The sequence below is a fragment of the Pelodiscus sinensis genome, chromosome 2 (genome assembly GCF_052426305.1).
Source record: "Pelodiscus sinensis isolate ZL-2025 chromosome 2, ASM5242630v1, whole genome shotgun sequence".
Taxonomy (NCBI): Eukaryota; Metazoa; Chordata; order Testudines; family Trionychidae; genus Pelodiscus; species Pelodiscus sinensis.
The window spans coordinates 5,003,024-5,016,740 of NC_143053.1; the positions used below are offsets into that span (position 1 = coordinate 5,003,024).

General features: G+C 56.5%; 1 protein-coding gene across 4 annotated transcripts in view; it reads right to left on the reverse strand.

Annotated features, from left to right (window-relative positions):
• Nucleotides 1-9,326: 9,326 nt before the first annotated feature.
• RHPN1 (rhophilin Rho GTPase binding protein 1) overlaps nt 9,327-13,717 on the reverse strand; it is a 64,747-nt gene continuing 60,356 nt past the window's right edge. For all 4 annotated transcript variants that reach the window (XM_089776142.1, XM_075920002.2, XM_075920003.2 and 1 more), the window contains one exon: nt 9,327-12,969. In XM_089776142.1, the coding sequence (XP_089632268.1) occupies nt 12,794-12,969 (176 nt within the window). In that variant the 3' untranslated portion in view covers nt 9,327-12,793. The remainder of the gene's footprint in view (nt 12,970-13,717) is intronic.

Below are 13,717 nucleotides of genomic sequence, written 5' to 3' on the forward strand. Positions count from 1 at the left end.
CATGTGCATATGCACGTCTGTGCATGCAAGGGTGTGTGTGTGTGTGTGTGTGTGTGTGTGTGCATATGTATGTCTGAGAATGAAGGGCTCTGTGTGTGCGCGTGTGTGCGTGTGCATGTCTGTGCATTCAGCTGTGTGTATGTGTGTGCATATGTATGTCTGAGCATGCAAAGTGTGTGTGTTCATGTGCGTGTGTATGCGAATATGCATGTGTGTGCATGCAGGGGTTCAAGTGTGTGTGTGGGTGTGTGTACATATGCATATGTGTGCACGCAGAGGTGTATGTGCGTCAGCATCTGCATCGCTGCATCTCTGCAGGGATGTGTGCATACGCATGTCTGTGTGTGCGGGGGTGTGTGTGCGTGTGTGTGCATATGCATATCTGTGTGTGCGGGGGGGGTGCGCGTGTGTGCATATGCATGTCTGTGTGTGCGGGGGGGTGAGTGCGCGTGTGTGCATACGCATGTCTGTGTGTGCGGGGGTGTGTGCGCGCGTGTGTGCATATGCATGTCTGTGTGTGCGGGGGGTGCGCGCGTGTGTGCAGATGCATGTCTGTGTGTGCAGGGGGTGTGTGTGCGCGTGTGTGCATACGCATGTCTGTGTGTGCGGGGGTGTGTGTGCGCGTGTGTGCATACGCATGTCTGTGTGTGCGGGGGGTGTGCGCATGTGTGCATACGCATGTCTGTGTGCGGGGGGTGTGTGCGTGTGTGCATACGCATGTCTGTGTGTATGGGGGGTGTGTGCACATGTCTGCGTGTGCGGGGGTGTGTGCGCGCGTGTGTGCATACGCATGTCTGTGTGTGCGGGGGTGTGTGTGCGCGTGTGTGCATACGCATGTCTGTGTGTGCGGGGGTGTGTGTGCGCGTGTGTGCATACGCATGTCTGTGTGTGCGGGGGGGTGTGCGCGTGTGTGCATATGCATGTCTGTGTGTGCGGGGGGTGTGTGCACGTGTGTGTATACGCATGTCTGTGTGTGCGGGGGGGGTGTGCGCGTGTCTGTGTGTGCGGGGGGTGTGTGCGCGTGTGTGCATACGCATGTCTGTGTGTGCGGGGGGTGTGTGCGCGTGTGCATATGCACGTCTGTGTGTGAGGGGGAGTGTGTGCACGTGTGTGCATACGCATGTCTGTGTGTGCGGGGGGGGTGTGCGCGTGTCTGTGTGTGCGGGGGGTGTGTGCGCGTGTGTGCATACGCATGTCTGTGTGTGCGGGGGGTGTGTGCGCGTGTGCATACGCATGTCTGTGTGTGCGCGTGTGTGCATACGCATGCCCATGCATACAAGGGTGTAGGTATGTGTATCTGCATCGCTGTGTGTCTGCAGGGGTGTGTGCGTATGCATGTCCGTGCGTGCAGAGGTGTATATAAATGCATCTGTGTGTGTGTGTGTGTCTGCATGTATGAGTGCGTATGGGGCGTGCTTGCCTTCAAAAGCAGCAGCTAATATTTCAGCCGGACACACTGGAGCCAGCTTATTTGGGGAGATTCTCTGACCTCAGCTCCCGTCCTGTCCCTGCCCCCACCCCCACCCCCGTCCCTGCCCCCGCCTTTCACAGCCGTGCCAGGGCACCTCAGAATCGACAGCCCTCTAGCGGAGAGCCAGGGACACAAACTGCACCAAGTCAGCTGGCCGTGGGGGAGAGGAAGAGTGACACCTCGTAGCCACTATCACCTACACCTCCCGCAGGGCCGTGCACCGCTCACCCTCACGCCAATGGGAGCTGGGCACGTGCCCCTGCTGGATTGCTGGGAGAGCCCTTGTGTGTCCCACCTCTTCTCCCTCTGCCTCATTGCCCTGTCTGAGTGTGATCCCTCCCCTGTCACCCACCTCCAGCGAAACAGAGGCGAGGGCCACCATCCCTACCCATCCCAGCTAATAGCCATTGATGGCCCTAACCTCCATGAATTTATCTCGTTCTGTTTTGAACCCTGTTCAAGTCCTGGTCTTTACCACATCCTCTGGCAAGGAGTTCCACAGGTTGACCGTGCGCTGCACAAAGAAAAATGTCCTTTGGTTTGTTTTAAAACTGCTGCCCATTATTGGCAATTCTGAAACAACTGGACACTGGGGTCATTTCATCTGGGCCCCGCATTAACTAACCCCCTCCCCGGCTCTCCTCTTTGCCAGGGGCCTGCGGGCACCTCGCGAGGGATCTGACAGCCATAACTTGGGAATGACCCTGGGGAGGGGTGCGTACAGGCGGGTGTTGGGCGGCAGATTCGCTTCAGCCTCCTCTTTCAAAGTAAGCGGTGCCTTTTCGCCTGGAGGCTGGGCTGGTGAAATGCTCCTACACCTGCCCCCTGGTATGGCCCTTTGTAGGACACGGTGTTGGTAAAAACAAGGAGGCAAGGGAGTGAATCCCCAAATCTGGTACCTAGGCCCACGGTCCTTCACCCGAGCTCAGCCAGCCACTGACTTGCGAGAACACCCAGAGGCAAGCGATGAGGGAGAAAATCCAGGCCCAGGCCAGCCTGTCCCCAGCGAGCCGGCCTCGTCTCGGGCCCAACCGTCAGCCCAGGGCCCCAAATGTCTTGGGTCACTTGCAGGGCCTTTCTTCACTGCCTTTCTTCACTGCCCAGCTCTGCCTTTCTTCACTGCCTCTCTGACAGCCATTTTCCTCCACCCTACCCAGTGCTTTGCTGGGTGGGGGTGGGCGGCGAGTCCCAAGTTGAAATGCCCTCTCATCTCTCTTGGCTGTTCTGAGTATCGACAGACGCACCAGTCTATGAGCGAGCAGGCGGGGGAGGGAATATCTGCTGCTGGGCCTGCATCTGTTGCTGAGGGAGAGCCCCGTGTCTCTCTGGGACTGACACGGCTTCAGCGCCACTGCCTCCCCTGACCCGCTCACCCTCAGTCCGCTAGCGTACGTCCCACCCTGTGCCGGGGAGCTCGACATGCCTATCTGACACACGCGCCTGCCAAACGCACAGCTGTCTGCTCCCATTAGCCACGCCAATGCCCGAGTCTTGCTGGCACTGGCTGCGGCGATCTCTTGCAGCAGTGAGTTCCGCAGGTTGACAGGGCGGGCGGCACTTTGCAAAGTCAAGTCTTTGCTCTGGTCATTTGGAAGGCGCTGCCCTTGGGTTGCATTAGACCTGTCCACAACACCCGCCCCCCCCCCATTCTTTTGCTCTGACACTCCAGGCTCACGGGGCCTGCCCTGGCCCAGCGCTGCCCCCCGGCTACAGCTCCCGTGCCCTTGGTCCAGACGGGGTGACTGGTCCTGCCCCAGTGCTGTGGCATGGCTCACCCTTGATCTGTATCTGGCCTCATTAATAGGCTCGCTGTCTCCCTCCCTCCTTCCCTCCCCGTAGGCACCCCAAACCCGACAGGCTTCTGCTCGCATAGCTGTGCACCGGACAGGGCTTTCCAGTGCGCTGCCCATGAGTGACCAGGCATCTGCATGTCCCCTTCTCTGACCCCCTCATCTCTGGCTCTTGGGCCCCCACCTCCCCCCATTCGCTAGAAACAGGGTCACTTGCTAGCCTCATGTCAGAGATGGGGAAACTGAGGCACCAAGTGAGACACAGAGAGCCAAGAAGAGAATCCAGGGGGGGGAGTCGCTCCCTGTACCCTGTGCACCCTCACTCACCAACATGCTTACACTGTCAGCACAGACACCTGCAGCGTGTCAGAATCTGAGTATGCACATGCATGTTCCTGTGTGGACATGTGCTTGCAGCAACAGGCCCCACCCCCCCTGCCCATGCACACCACTGCATGCATTTGTACACCTTACACACCTGCCCATGCACCTCGCTGTGCACACACTGCATACCTGCCCATGCACAGCCCCATGCGCCCTATCCACTAAGCCACGCGAGAACCCGCCCCACCACCTTACCACCGGCAGGGCCTTGAACCCACCTGCCCCAGGGCTGCCCGACTGCTCTCCTGGCCCATCCCGCCGCGGGGGAGACGGGACTCGAACTCACGACCCTGTCCTCCCCCAAGCGAGCGCCCTATCCCCGTGCACACCTGCCGCCGCACCCTTTGCACAGCTGAGCTCCGCCCTGCCCCGGCTGCGGGCGCTGTGTGCGCTGTGCGGGCCGGCGCTGCCCTCTAGCGGCCGCCGCGGGGAGCGCCCCCAGAGCGGGGGGGCTGATGTCTGGCAGGGATGCTGCAGCGCCCGGCTCCTTCCCAGCCGCTCCCCGGCACCAAAGGGCTCGTGAGTTGGAGCCGCCCACGCGGCTTTTTACCCCCCCCCTTAACCTGTCCCAGCCCTGCCCCATTGACCCCCCCCCCCCCAACTCCCTGCAAGGCACCTGGCCCCAGCCCAGCATTCCCCCCCCCCCCCCCCCGAGAGCAGCTGCTTCCTGCCGCTTGCTGGGCAGGGGGCTTGGAGGGCACCTCAAGGTGCCAGGGCGGGGTCCTGGGAGGCACCAGCCCAGCTCAGCAGCTCGCCCCAGCTCCAGCCTGGGGCAGGGGGAGGGGCCTTGGCCCTGCCAGCCCCAGCCCGGGTGCTAAGCCCCCCCTTTCACATCCAGCCCGGTCCCGCCGGCCCCTGGCTCTGCAACCCCCAGGGACAGCACCTGCCCCAGGCTGCCCCAGCCGCTCTGTTCCTCAGGCCCCGCCGAGGGGGCCGCTCTGGGCCCGCTGCCCCCGGCTGGCTGCAGGCTGATGCCCCCAGCGGCCAAGGTGCTGGAGAAATGAGCCTACAATTAATAACCCAAGAGGGAGCCGGCTGGGGGGCCGGCCCTGCCCCAGGGGGACTATGGGGCTGGGAGATTGGAGCAGGAGGCCTGCCCACAGCTCCAGGGCCCCAGAGCGAGTTGGGACAGGGCCCCGGGGAGCCAGGCAGGTGCAGAGCCCCATTGGAACGGCCAAGGGGGGGCAGGGCCTGACCCTGCTCCAGCCCCCTGCCAGGGGGGAGGGAGGGCCCTGTGAGCTGGGCAGAGCAGCCCAATGGGGCAGGAGCAGCAGCTGCTGAGTGCACAGGAGCACCAGGTGCCAGGCCTGCTGGGGGCACCCGGACAGATTCAAACAGCTCCCTCCCTCCCCGCTGCTGGCAGGAGCCCAGGCCTGGGGCAGCAGCGGGCTCAGCCCAGCCTGGGTGGGCAGGAGCAGAGAATGCCAGAGATTAGGGGGGAGGGGACCCGCCTGGCAGGCGACCAGCCCCTGGGGTAAAAGGCTTGGCTGGGCCTTAGAGGCTGCCTCCAGCGTTATGCAGGGGAGGGGGAGGCAGTAAACACAGGGACCTGCAGGTGGGCACTGCCCTCCCGTGGCCTGTTCCTGCTCTGCAGGCAGCTGCCCCTCTTCCACCCCAAGGCAGGGCAGCACCAGGACGGAGGATGCCAGCTACCCCTGGCCTTGGGTTGGGGCGGGGACACCAGCCATGGCCCAGGAGCGGGCTGGGCCAGGCAGGGTATGTTAAGACGGGACCGGCTGGAGAGGAGCGTTAACCCCCCCCGAACATGCTTGTCTGGTTTTATCCTAAGCGATAGCTGCAGGCAGCTGGCTGAGCTAAGAGCAGGAGACCCACGGCTCAGGCTCCCTGCCTCAGTTTCCCCAACTGTAGAGCAGGGGGCGTCATGACCCATCTGCAGGGCTGTGGTAAGAGCTGGTTGAGGTGATGGGGAGGGGGGAGAGACGGAGCCCCCGAATGGAGCCCAGGCAGGTAAGATACACCCCTAACAGTCCTATCAAAGGGCTGGATGCCAGACCGTGCTGAGGCGGGGTACAGGTCACACTCTCCCCCCCCCCCCGTCCCATGGCATCATCTCCTCCATGGCCTGGTCTCACCCTGATAGAACTGGTCACCCCGACACCGGCAGCCCGAGCCCCGGGTGGGATGCCTGAAGAACAGGTTTTAGGAAGGAGAAGGGGCCCTTTGGGCCCATGGCTGTGCAGCTCCCAGCTCGGCCTTCAGTGACCCGCTGGCAGGCCCAGGCGCACGGCTGTTCGTGACAAAGCTTGGCCCCTCACGCTCCTTAACTCTGACCCACAGCCCGCCGCACGCCTGGGGCCACCAGGGATGCCAGCCCCCGGCTGCCCCAGGCCCCGCTGGATGCCAGGCTGCGTGAGAAGCGACAGCCACATCCTGCTCTTCCCCTGCGTGGGGGGCCCTGGCAGCCTGCGGGGCAGCAGCGCTAGCCCCCGGCTCCTCACGCCACTGAGTCATCCTGCCCCTGTGCCTTTCTGCTCCCCACCCTGGCGGGAAGTCCACGGCTGGAAGCGGCTGTGGTACAAATCCTCACAAGTGGCCATGTTAGCCCTGTCCCCGCAAATCAGACCGGGGAGGGGAGAAGAGGGAATGGAGGTGGTGTTAGACCACCATGCTCATTATTCCAGGAGGGTAGGATGGAAAGGCGTCAGGAAGAGAATGTTTCAAACTTTACACCCTTCCTCTAAGAGAGCCGAGGTGCCATCTTCTCTTTGAGGAGCCAGGGATTCACCAATGCCAGGTGCCCCAGAGGGAGTGAACAGAACAGGTAATCTTCAAGCAATCCCTCTCCTGTCATCCATTTCCAGACATACAGAGGCCAGGGACAGCCCTTCCTACCCCTGCTGGCTAATAGCCATTGATGGACCTAACCTCCATGAACTTATCTAGTTCTTTTTTGAACCCTGTTAAAGTCCTGGCCTTCACATCCTGTGGCAAGGAGTTCCACAGGTTGACTGCACACTAACTGAAGAAAAACTTCCTTTTGTTTTAAGCCTGCTTCCTATTCATTTCATTTGGTGACCCCTAGTACTTATGCCAAGACCAATTCACCAGGAGTTATTACCTGCTGGTTATGGGTAGCTTCAGTACATTGCTTTGAGGACAGGCACTTACCCTGTGAACCACTGCGGCATGGAATGACGAGGGTTCCCCTTCCTGGGCATACTGGGGGAAGAGTGAAGGGCTGAGACACACAACCCCCCCCCCCCTTGCCTCGGATATGGATGCAGTTGGAGATCTCCAGCTATCAGCCAGATCACATCCCGGCTCCAGCATGATCAATCCCACGCCTGTAGCGGCCTCTGTCCAAGCACGCGTGGCCAGCAGCTGCTTTCCATCAATCGTCCCAAGGATTGTGAACAGTCTTACCACGCCATCCGCGGCAGCGACATTCATTCGATAGCCTGGCATGGCGCCAAAGGAGCTATTATGGTTTATAGTGCCAATGATCCATGAAGCAGGGAGTCAGGAATTGCAGATTAAAGAGCAGCCAGCGATGCCTGGACACGACTCAGCGGTGCTGCTCCTCATCATGTCAGGGAGATGCGCATTAGACAGCCGACAGGTAGTTTCTCTTACGCTTCTATTAAGGGATCAGCTGTGCACTTGATAAGGAGCAGGGGGAGGGCAGAAATTGGAGTAAAACAGAAGGGCTAATGCAGCAGCAGGGGCATTTTTATCAAGTGCAGCTGTAAGAAGTCACAAGAGAAAAGTTAAAGCCGCGTGCTCAGCTGATTTTCAGAGGGCCCAGATAGGTGGTATTTTCGTTAGTGGTGCACATTCACACAGCTCTTGGTGCACATAACAAAATGGATTCTGCACATGGGGGAAAAGAGTAGCGGGAACATGGGTTAAAGTCACAAAGCCAGGCAATTCAAAGGCCAGACAACATCTGACCACCACATGAGAGAGAGAAATCAACCCATCTCCTGTTGAGGGCTTCAGGGAGGCGGCGTGCACCAGCCAGAGAGAACGGTGACCTTAAATAAATTAATGGAGATTGCCTATCTCCTAGAACTGGAAGAGACCTTGAAAGGTCATTGAGTCCAGTCCCCTCCCTGCTTTCACAGCATTATCAAGTACCATCCCTGACAAATTTTTGCCCCACATCCCTAAATGGCCTCTGCAAGGATTGAACTCTCAACCCTGGGTTTAGCAGGCCAATGCTCAAACCACTGAGCTACCCCTCCCCCTGCACAGCATGGGGGAAACTCAAAAATAAGCTACGGCACTCGAGCTACGCTCATTGCGCAGCTTAAGTCAAAATCTCTAGTTTCGACTTTTGGCGCTATCTACGCCGCAGTGATTTCCAAATGGTGCACGCGTTCCCTGACTTCCCTTACTCCTCGTACGATGAGGTTTACGAGGAAGAAACCCGTTATTTCACATCTATTTCAAAATAACGGGCTTGCTGTGTAGACACGCACAACATTATTTTGGAAGAACGGTGCTGGGCAGCCATAGCCGGAGTTACTGGCTTTGAGAGGTCTTTAGAACTCAGCCCACTTGACGTGTGGGTGTACGTTTTGCTGCCACAGGAGGAAGGAGGAACAGCTGCGTGATCGCTGCCCTTACCACCTTCAGGTGACGTGCACAGTGTGGTCCAATGGACACTTCTCTGCAAAGGACTGACCAGGCAGGTAGCACAGAACCCACATACTCATGCACACGCTCACAGAGCCAGCTGTGTCTAGTGAACAGAAGCTGGGGAGACCACGCAAAGAAAGATTCCTTGGTAAGGGGTCGTTTCTGCACCAGCTCTTTCACCTAGCTTTTAAGAGATCACCATAGGATGGTGGCCATCGTGTTGCCGCTATGGCCGTTGGGTTTGCAAAACCGATCCCCTGAGCACCAAGGGATTTTAAGTGCACATTTGGGGGTTCAACGCCAAGTAATTCTGTAGCCTGTGCTCTGCCGTAGATCCTAAGAGCCGGGCCTTCAGAGCTAGGAATGGATCTAGTTCCAGACCCCCTCTCAAGAGCACCCAGGGGACCATGTCATTGCTGCTGCAGAAGCACTGAGCATGATGTACCCAGTAGCCTGTTGGGACACGTAAACATGAATAGCAGGCTGGGATACTGGCAAGGGGTCAGCCACAGCAGGCATTGCCCCTAAGCATGTTTTCCCCCTTTTGTTTCTGCTGTCTGGAAAGACAGATTAGGGTCCGGCCAAAGCAGGAATTGTCCTTTCTGATGCATAAATATGCTCTTTCCCTTCGCTTTTGCAGCCTAGAAAGAAACAGGCAGCTGCTCTTCTTTGTTGTTTACCTACCCTCACTGGCGCTGTATAAATATTTCAGGGTTACTTTTCTTGTAATCTCTAATCTGCTGATTCGGAAGGTTTGGAGCATAGAAAAGTGTTCATTTAATTAGAAATTCTGTAAATAATAGTTAGGGGCCAGTATAATAATATTCATCACCTGCTTATTAACTCCCATACAATGAATATTAACATACCAAATAAGGTTTTAGGGAAATAGTGAGAGATGTGTGAATTAACATACTAGAATAGATAAAAGGGTGTAATCGGTACCAAATTGTTGCCACTTGGAACGATGTGTTGGGCATCCCAGGTTAACGTGTGTGGACAATAAAACGGTTCCCTTTACCCCATCCACTCCTAGGTCACCTGTTTCTTTTCTAATATAGCCCACTAAGAACATTCCATTTTCATATTCATAGGCTTTTTAATCATTGAAAGTTGAGCAGCCACATACAAATCAGAACCACCAGCGTTAGAAAGACACACAATGCATGTCACACAAACCCAGTGCTGTAAACCGACGCAGCTGGCGATACAAATACCACATGTAGTCACAGACACGTTGCTTTAAATAAGTCAGTCTCTGGCTCAGAGGCCTCAGTTATGGCAGCAAAAATAAGACATTTAAAAATCCCTACGGTTTCTGAGCTTGAAGCTAGGATTTCTAGTTAAACCCAGAATGGCGTCTCCCCATTAAGTTTATCGCATGGTGGCTGGGAAGTTTACCCAGGGTACTGCAGTAGATGGATCCGATTCAGTACGGCAGTTCCTGCTTGACAGTGGTCAGGCCCTGCTGCTTCAGAGGAAGGTGCAACAAGTCCCTTAGGGTGCGTCTACACAGCAGGGCTTGCCTCGAAATAAGCGATGCAAATTGAGTATCTTATTTCAAAATAGCTTATTTCGAAACTGGGCGTATCTGCACAGCACATTTCAAAATAGAGCACTCTTCCGACGTCCTACTCCTCGTACAATGAAAGTTACAGGAGTCGGAGTAAGAAGTCCTCCACCACTGTGACGGTGCAGCTGGGGTTCCCCCGATCCTGCACCCCCATAGCAGCAAGAACAGACTCCGCCAGCCGGTAGAATAGAGGGGTTTTATTGCCTCTCCAGGATACAGCACAGCATAGACGTGATGTGTTTCCAGGAGTCTGGGCCAGGATACCTCAGACCCCTCGAGATGGGGTCCCTAGGCCCCTGGATTCCAGCCCTCTCCTTAGACTGGCTCCTCCATGATTCCAGCCTAAGACTGCCCCTGCCCCCAGCACACACTTCCTTTGGCCAGCCTCTTCCCTTAACTGGTAGAACTGGTTTTAGCCACTGCCCGGGGGCGGTAAGGCGCCCATTACAGACAGCTGCCAGTGGGGGTCACCCACAGCCCAAGCATAGCAACCAGCAAGGAACTTACAGGACACCACATCCCCCCCCCCCCTTGAGAGTATTCAGACATTATTTTGAAATAACTGCCTGCTGTGTAGATGTGGAAATAAACTAGCGTTATCACCTAGCTCTTTTTAAGGACTATATCAGAGTTTAAAAAAAAAAAAAAAGCTAGATAGTTTCATGGAGGTTAGGTCCATAAAAGGCTATTAGCCAGGGGATAAAATGGTGTCCTTGGCCTCTGTTTGTCAGAGGCTGGAGAGAGATGGCAGGAGACAAATCGCTTGATCATTGTCTTCGGTCCACCCTCTCTGGGGCACCTGGTGCTGGCCACTGTCAGCAGACAGGATACTGGGCTAGATGGACCTTTGGTCTGACCCAGTCTGGCCGTTCTTATGTTCTTAGCAGCTAACGTGTGTCTCTCCGGCCGAGATTTTCTGTGAAACACAGGATTTTTGTAAAAATAAAATAGAACCAACAGCTTGGCACATTAGCATTGCGCTGCGTGAAACAAAAGAGATCCCAGTCCAAGGAAGCTAACGAGAAGACAGACTGGGCACCGACTAGGGGGCATACGTGTTCGGTGCATTCCATTCGACTCTTGCTACGAAGTATCCGTGACTTTAAAAAAAAGGGAGACAGACACACCATCTATGACTGGTACAAAAATACAATCCCATCTCTGAGGGGTGTTTTATACCTCCCAGCAGAAATCTAACATTCACAAAGACTGGACAGCTCAACAGTCTCCACAGAAAGGAGACTGAAAACAAATCACGTGCACTGTGTTGTTCTGATTGTTCCAGCACTGACAGGACCCACACCATGCAGAACGCTGGCAGCACAGAATTGGGGTGATGGATCTAGTGCGCATTGCTAATACCAGGGCAAATACTAGTTGTTTAATAATTTGGAGAAGTTATTTGCTTGGAATGTTAATCTCACACAGAAGCAACAGCTGGAGGCCCTAAGGTTGTTAGGGAACCGGTTTTTGGCTAGTGGAAAAGGAGGACAATGACTATGTGGCTACATCTTTCCCTGTCATACAGAGATGCAGAGTATGTCCTGGCCTGCTGAACAGCTGACAGCGATGTATCCATTGCAGTAACTCACCCAGCCCCAATTCAGCACAGTATTTAAGTCTGAAGGGGGGGAGGGGACAAGCCAGTATTACCTGTGCACCTAATTCTCAGTCACAGCAATAGGTTTTTTGGGTGCACAGGTCAAACCCAACCCCCTACAACTGCACACCGCTCTCAGTGACTTGGGTCTGGACCGCGCTCTCAAAGCACGGGAGTGGCACATCTCTGGAGAGCAGGTGGCGGCTTCCGATCGGAGTCAGGCGGTCTAGTTAATCCTTTGCCTTAGTCACAATACTGACAACTTGAGGGCTTTGTATTACCAATGCGAAACGTTCATTCCACATTCACAAAGGGTCAGTTAGTCCTGCTGGGAGGGCAGGAGACTGGACTAGGATCACTCACGGTCCCCTCCCGTCCTACGATTCTATGAGCTGGAGCAAAAGGAGAGCTGAGCTGCTCGAGGGTTATGCTACCCAGACTGTAACATCTGCACTAGAAAGGACAACCGAGTGCACATGTGTAGCTGTGTCTGGAAAAAAAAAAGTCATTGGAGTCACGCTCCCGCTGTGAGCATGGAAAGTCAGGCAGCACGCCAGCTTCCGGGCGCTGTCTCACCCTGCGCACTAAACGAAGCAGGATGCAAGCATGTGCCTCAGATCCTGACCACGCTGCTTGTGCAGGAGGGGGCACAGTTAAGGTTGTGTGTTCAGTTTGACCACAGACATTCCCTGACTCTTCAGCACTTCACTCCGCAACCTTAACATCCCTTGAGCGTTCGGAGCAAATACGCTCCTCGTTTCTCCCCCCCCCTTCCCCCACCAGCCCCTGAGCTCTCTGCATGCACCTGGGGGCTGACAGCAGGCAGCTCACTGGCACAGAAATCCTCAGCCATCTCGCCGCCTGCCCTTTTGCGGATGAAGTTCAGAAACTCCCCTCCCCGGCAGGAGTCTACACATTTCTGCTTTGCGTATTAAGTGGTGAGCAGCTTGGCTACGCTGGCAGCCCCATGCCCAGAATTTGTACACGGTAGAGCGGGGAGATGGTACAGAACTCCTACCACGCACAGACGGATTCCGAGAGAAGGCTGTCTTGGTACTACAGTATGAGGCAAGAAAAAAAAAAAATCAGTCCCTCCCCAAAGTGTTCCGCGGGGGATTTTGTACACGTAAACTCAGATAGGGAGTTGGCTGGTTACCAGCAACGGGAGCGCTACACCCGTCAGCCCGGTCTGGCAGGAAAGGGCCTGCTCCCAGGACCAGTTCTCCCTCTCTAGAGCAACAATCGCAACGACACCAGCGTAGCTCCCAGTGCCACGGAACCGCTGCGCTCTCCCCGGTTCCCACGCGGTGCCAGGAGTTAACAGGAATGAGCCGCCCCCAGCCAGGCCGAGGGCTCAGTACATGGACTCGTTGTCACCCACGGCAGCGAAGGGAAGGCTGTGAGCGCTGCTCTTGCTGCGCTTGCTCTTCTTGCTCCAGGCCAGCAGGGTGCTGGCGCCCTTGCTGTTCATGAGGCTCTTGCGGCTGTTCTCCTTGTTGTTCTTCGGCAGCCCGCCCCCCGCGGACATGGCCAGGGACTTCCTGTCCGCCTGCCAGAAAGAGAATTCAAAGAAGGGCGTTAAGGCAGAGCCCCAAGAGGGGAGGAACAGAAACGCACATGCAGTTTCCACGCGGGTAAGTGCCGCTCACACACGGGCAGTGAGAACGCTGAACGCACCCAGAGATGGACACTGAGTGTTGTGCAAACACAATGTCCATCCCCCGTGTTCCAGGGGGTCTGGGCTAGTTCCCCCCCACACACACTGAATGGGGAGGGCACATGCACGGAGTCCGATTCTGATCTCCCCCCCATTTACACCCTGGGGTGCTCCCACGCACGCAAGAGCAGAATCGGGGCCAGAGCGTTTGAAGGGCTTGCCAAAGCAGCTTGGAGACCGAGCTGAGATCAAAGGGCTCCCGGCTTGCAGCCCAGAGCTCAGGCGTCTAGCTGGTGCTGCCGACTCTCCACTTGACTTTAAGGATGCGGTTTTCCCCACACCTGGGATCATCCATGTCCCGCTCAGAGTCCTGGGAATGCTCTTGGCTTTATAATCCCTGCTCTCCAGCCACCAACGCCTCTGAGCAGCAGGGCCTCAATGCTGAGCAATCCAAGCACCTGGCCACTAGTTCACGAGCCACAGGGCAGGGCAGCTGAACATGGGAGGGCAGCGACCCTTTCCCATCCCCCAACAGCTGCCACCCCCCCATCCTCCCAACTGCTAGCCTCAGGAGCAGGTGAGCAGGATTAAGCTCCATCTTCCACAGCACGGCGGGAAGGCTCCAGGCCAGCCTGTGGAG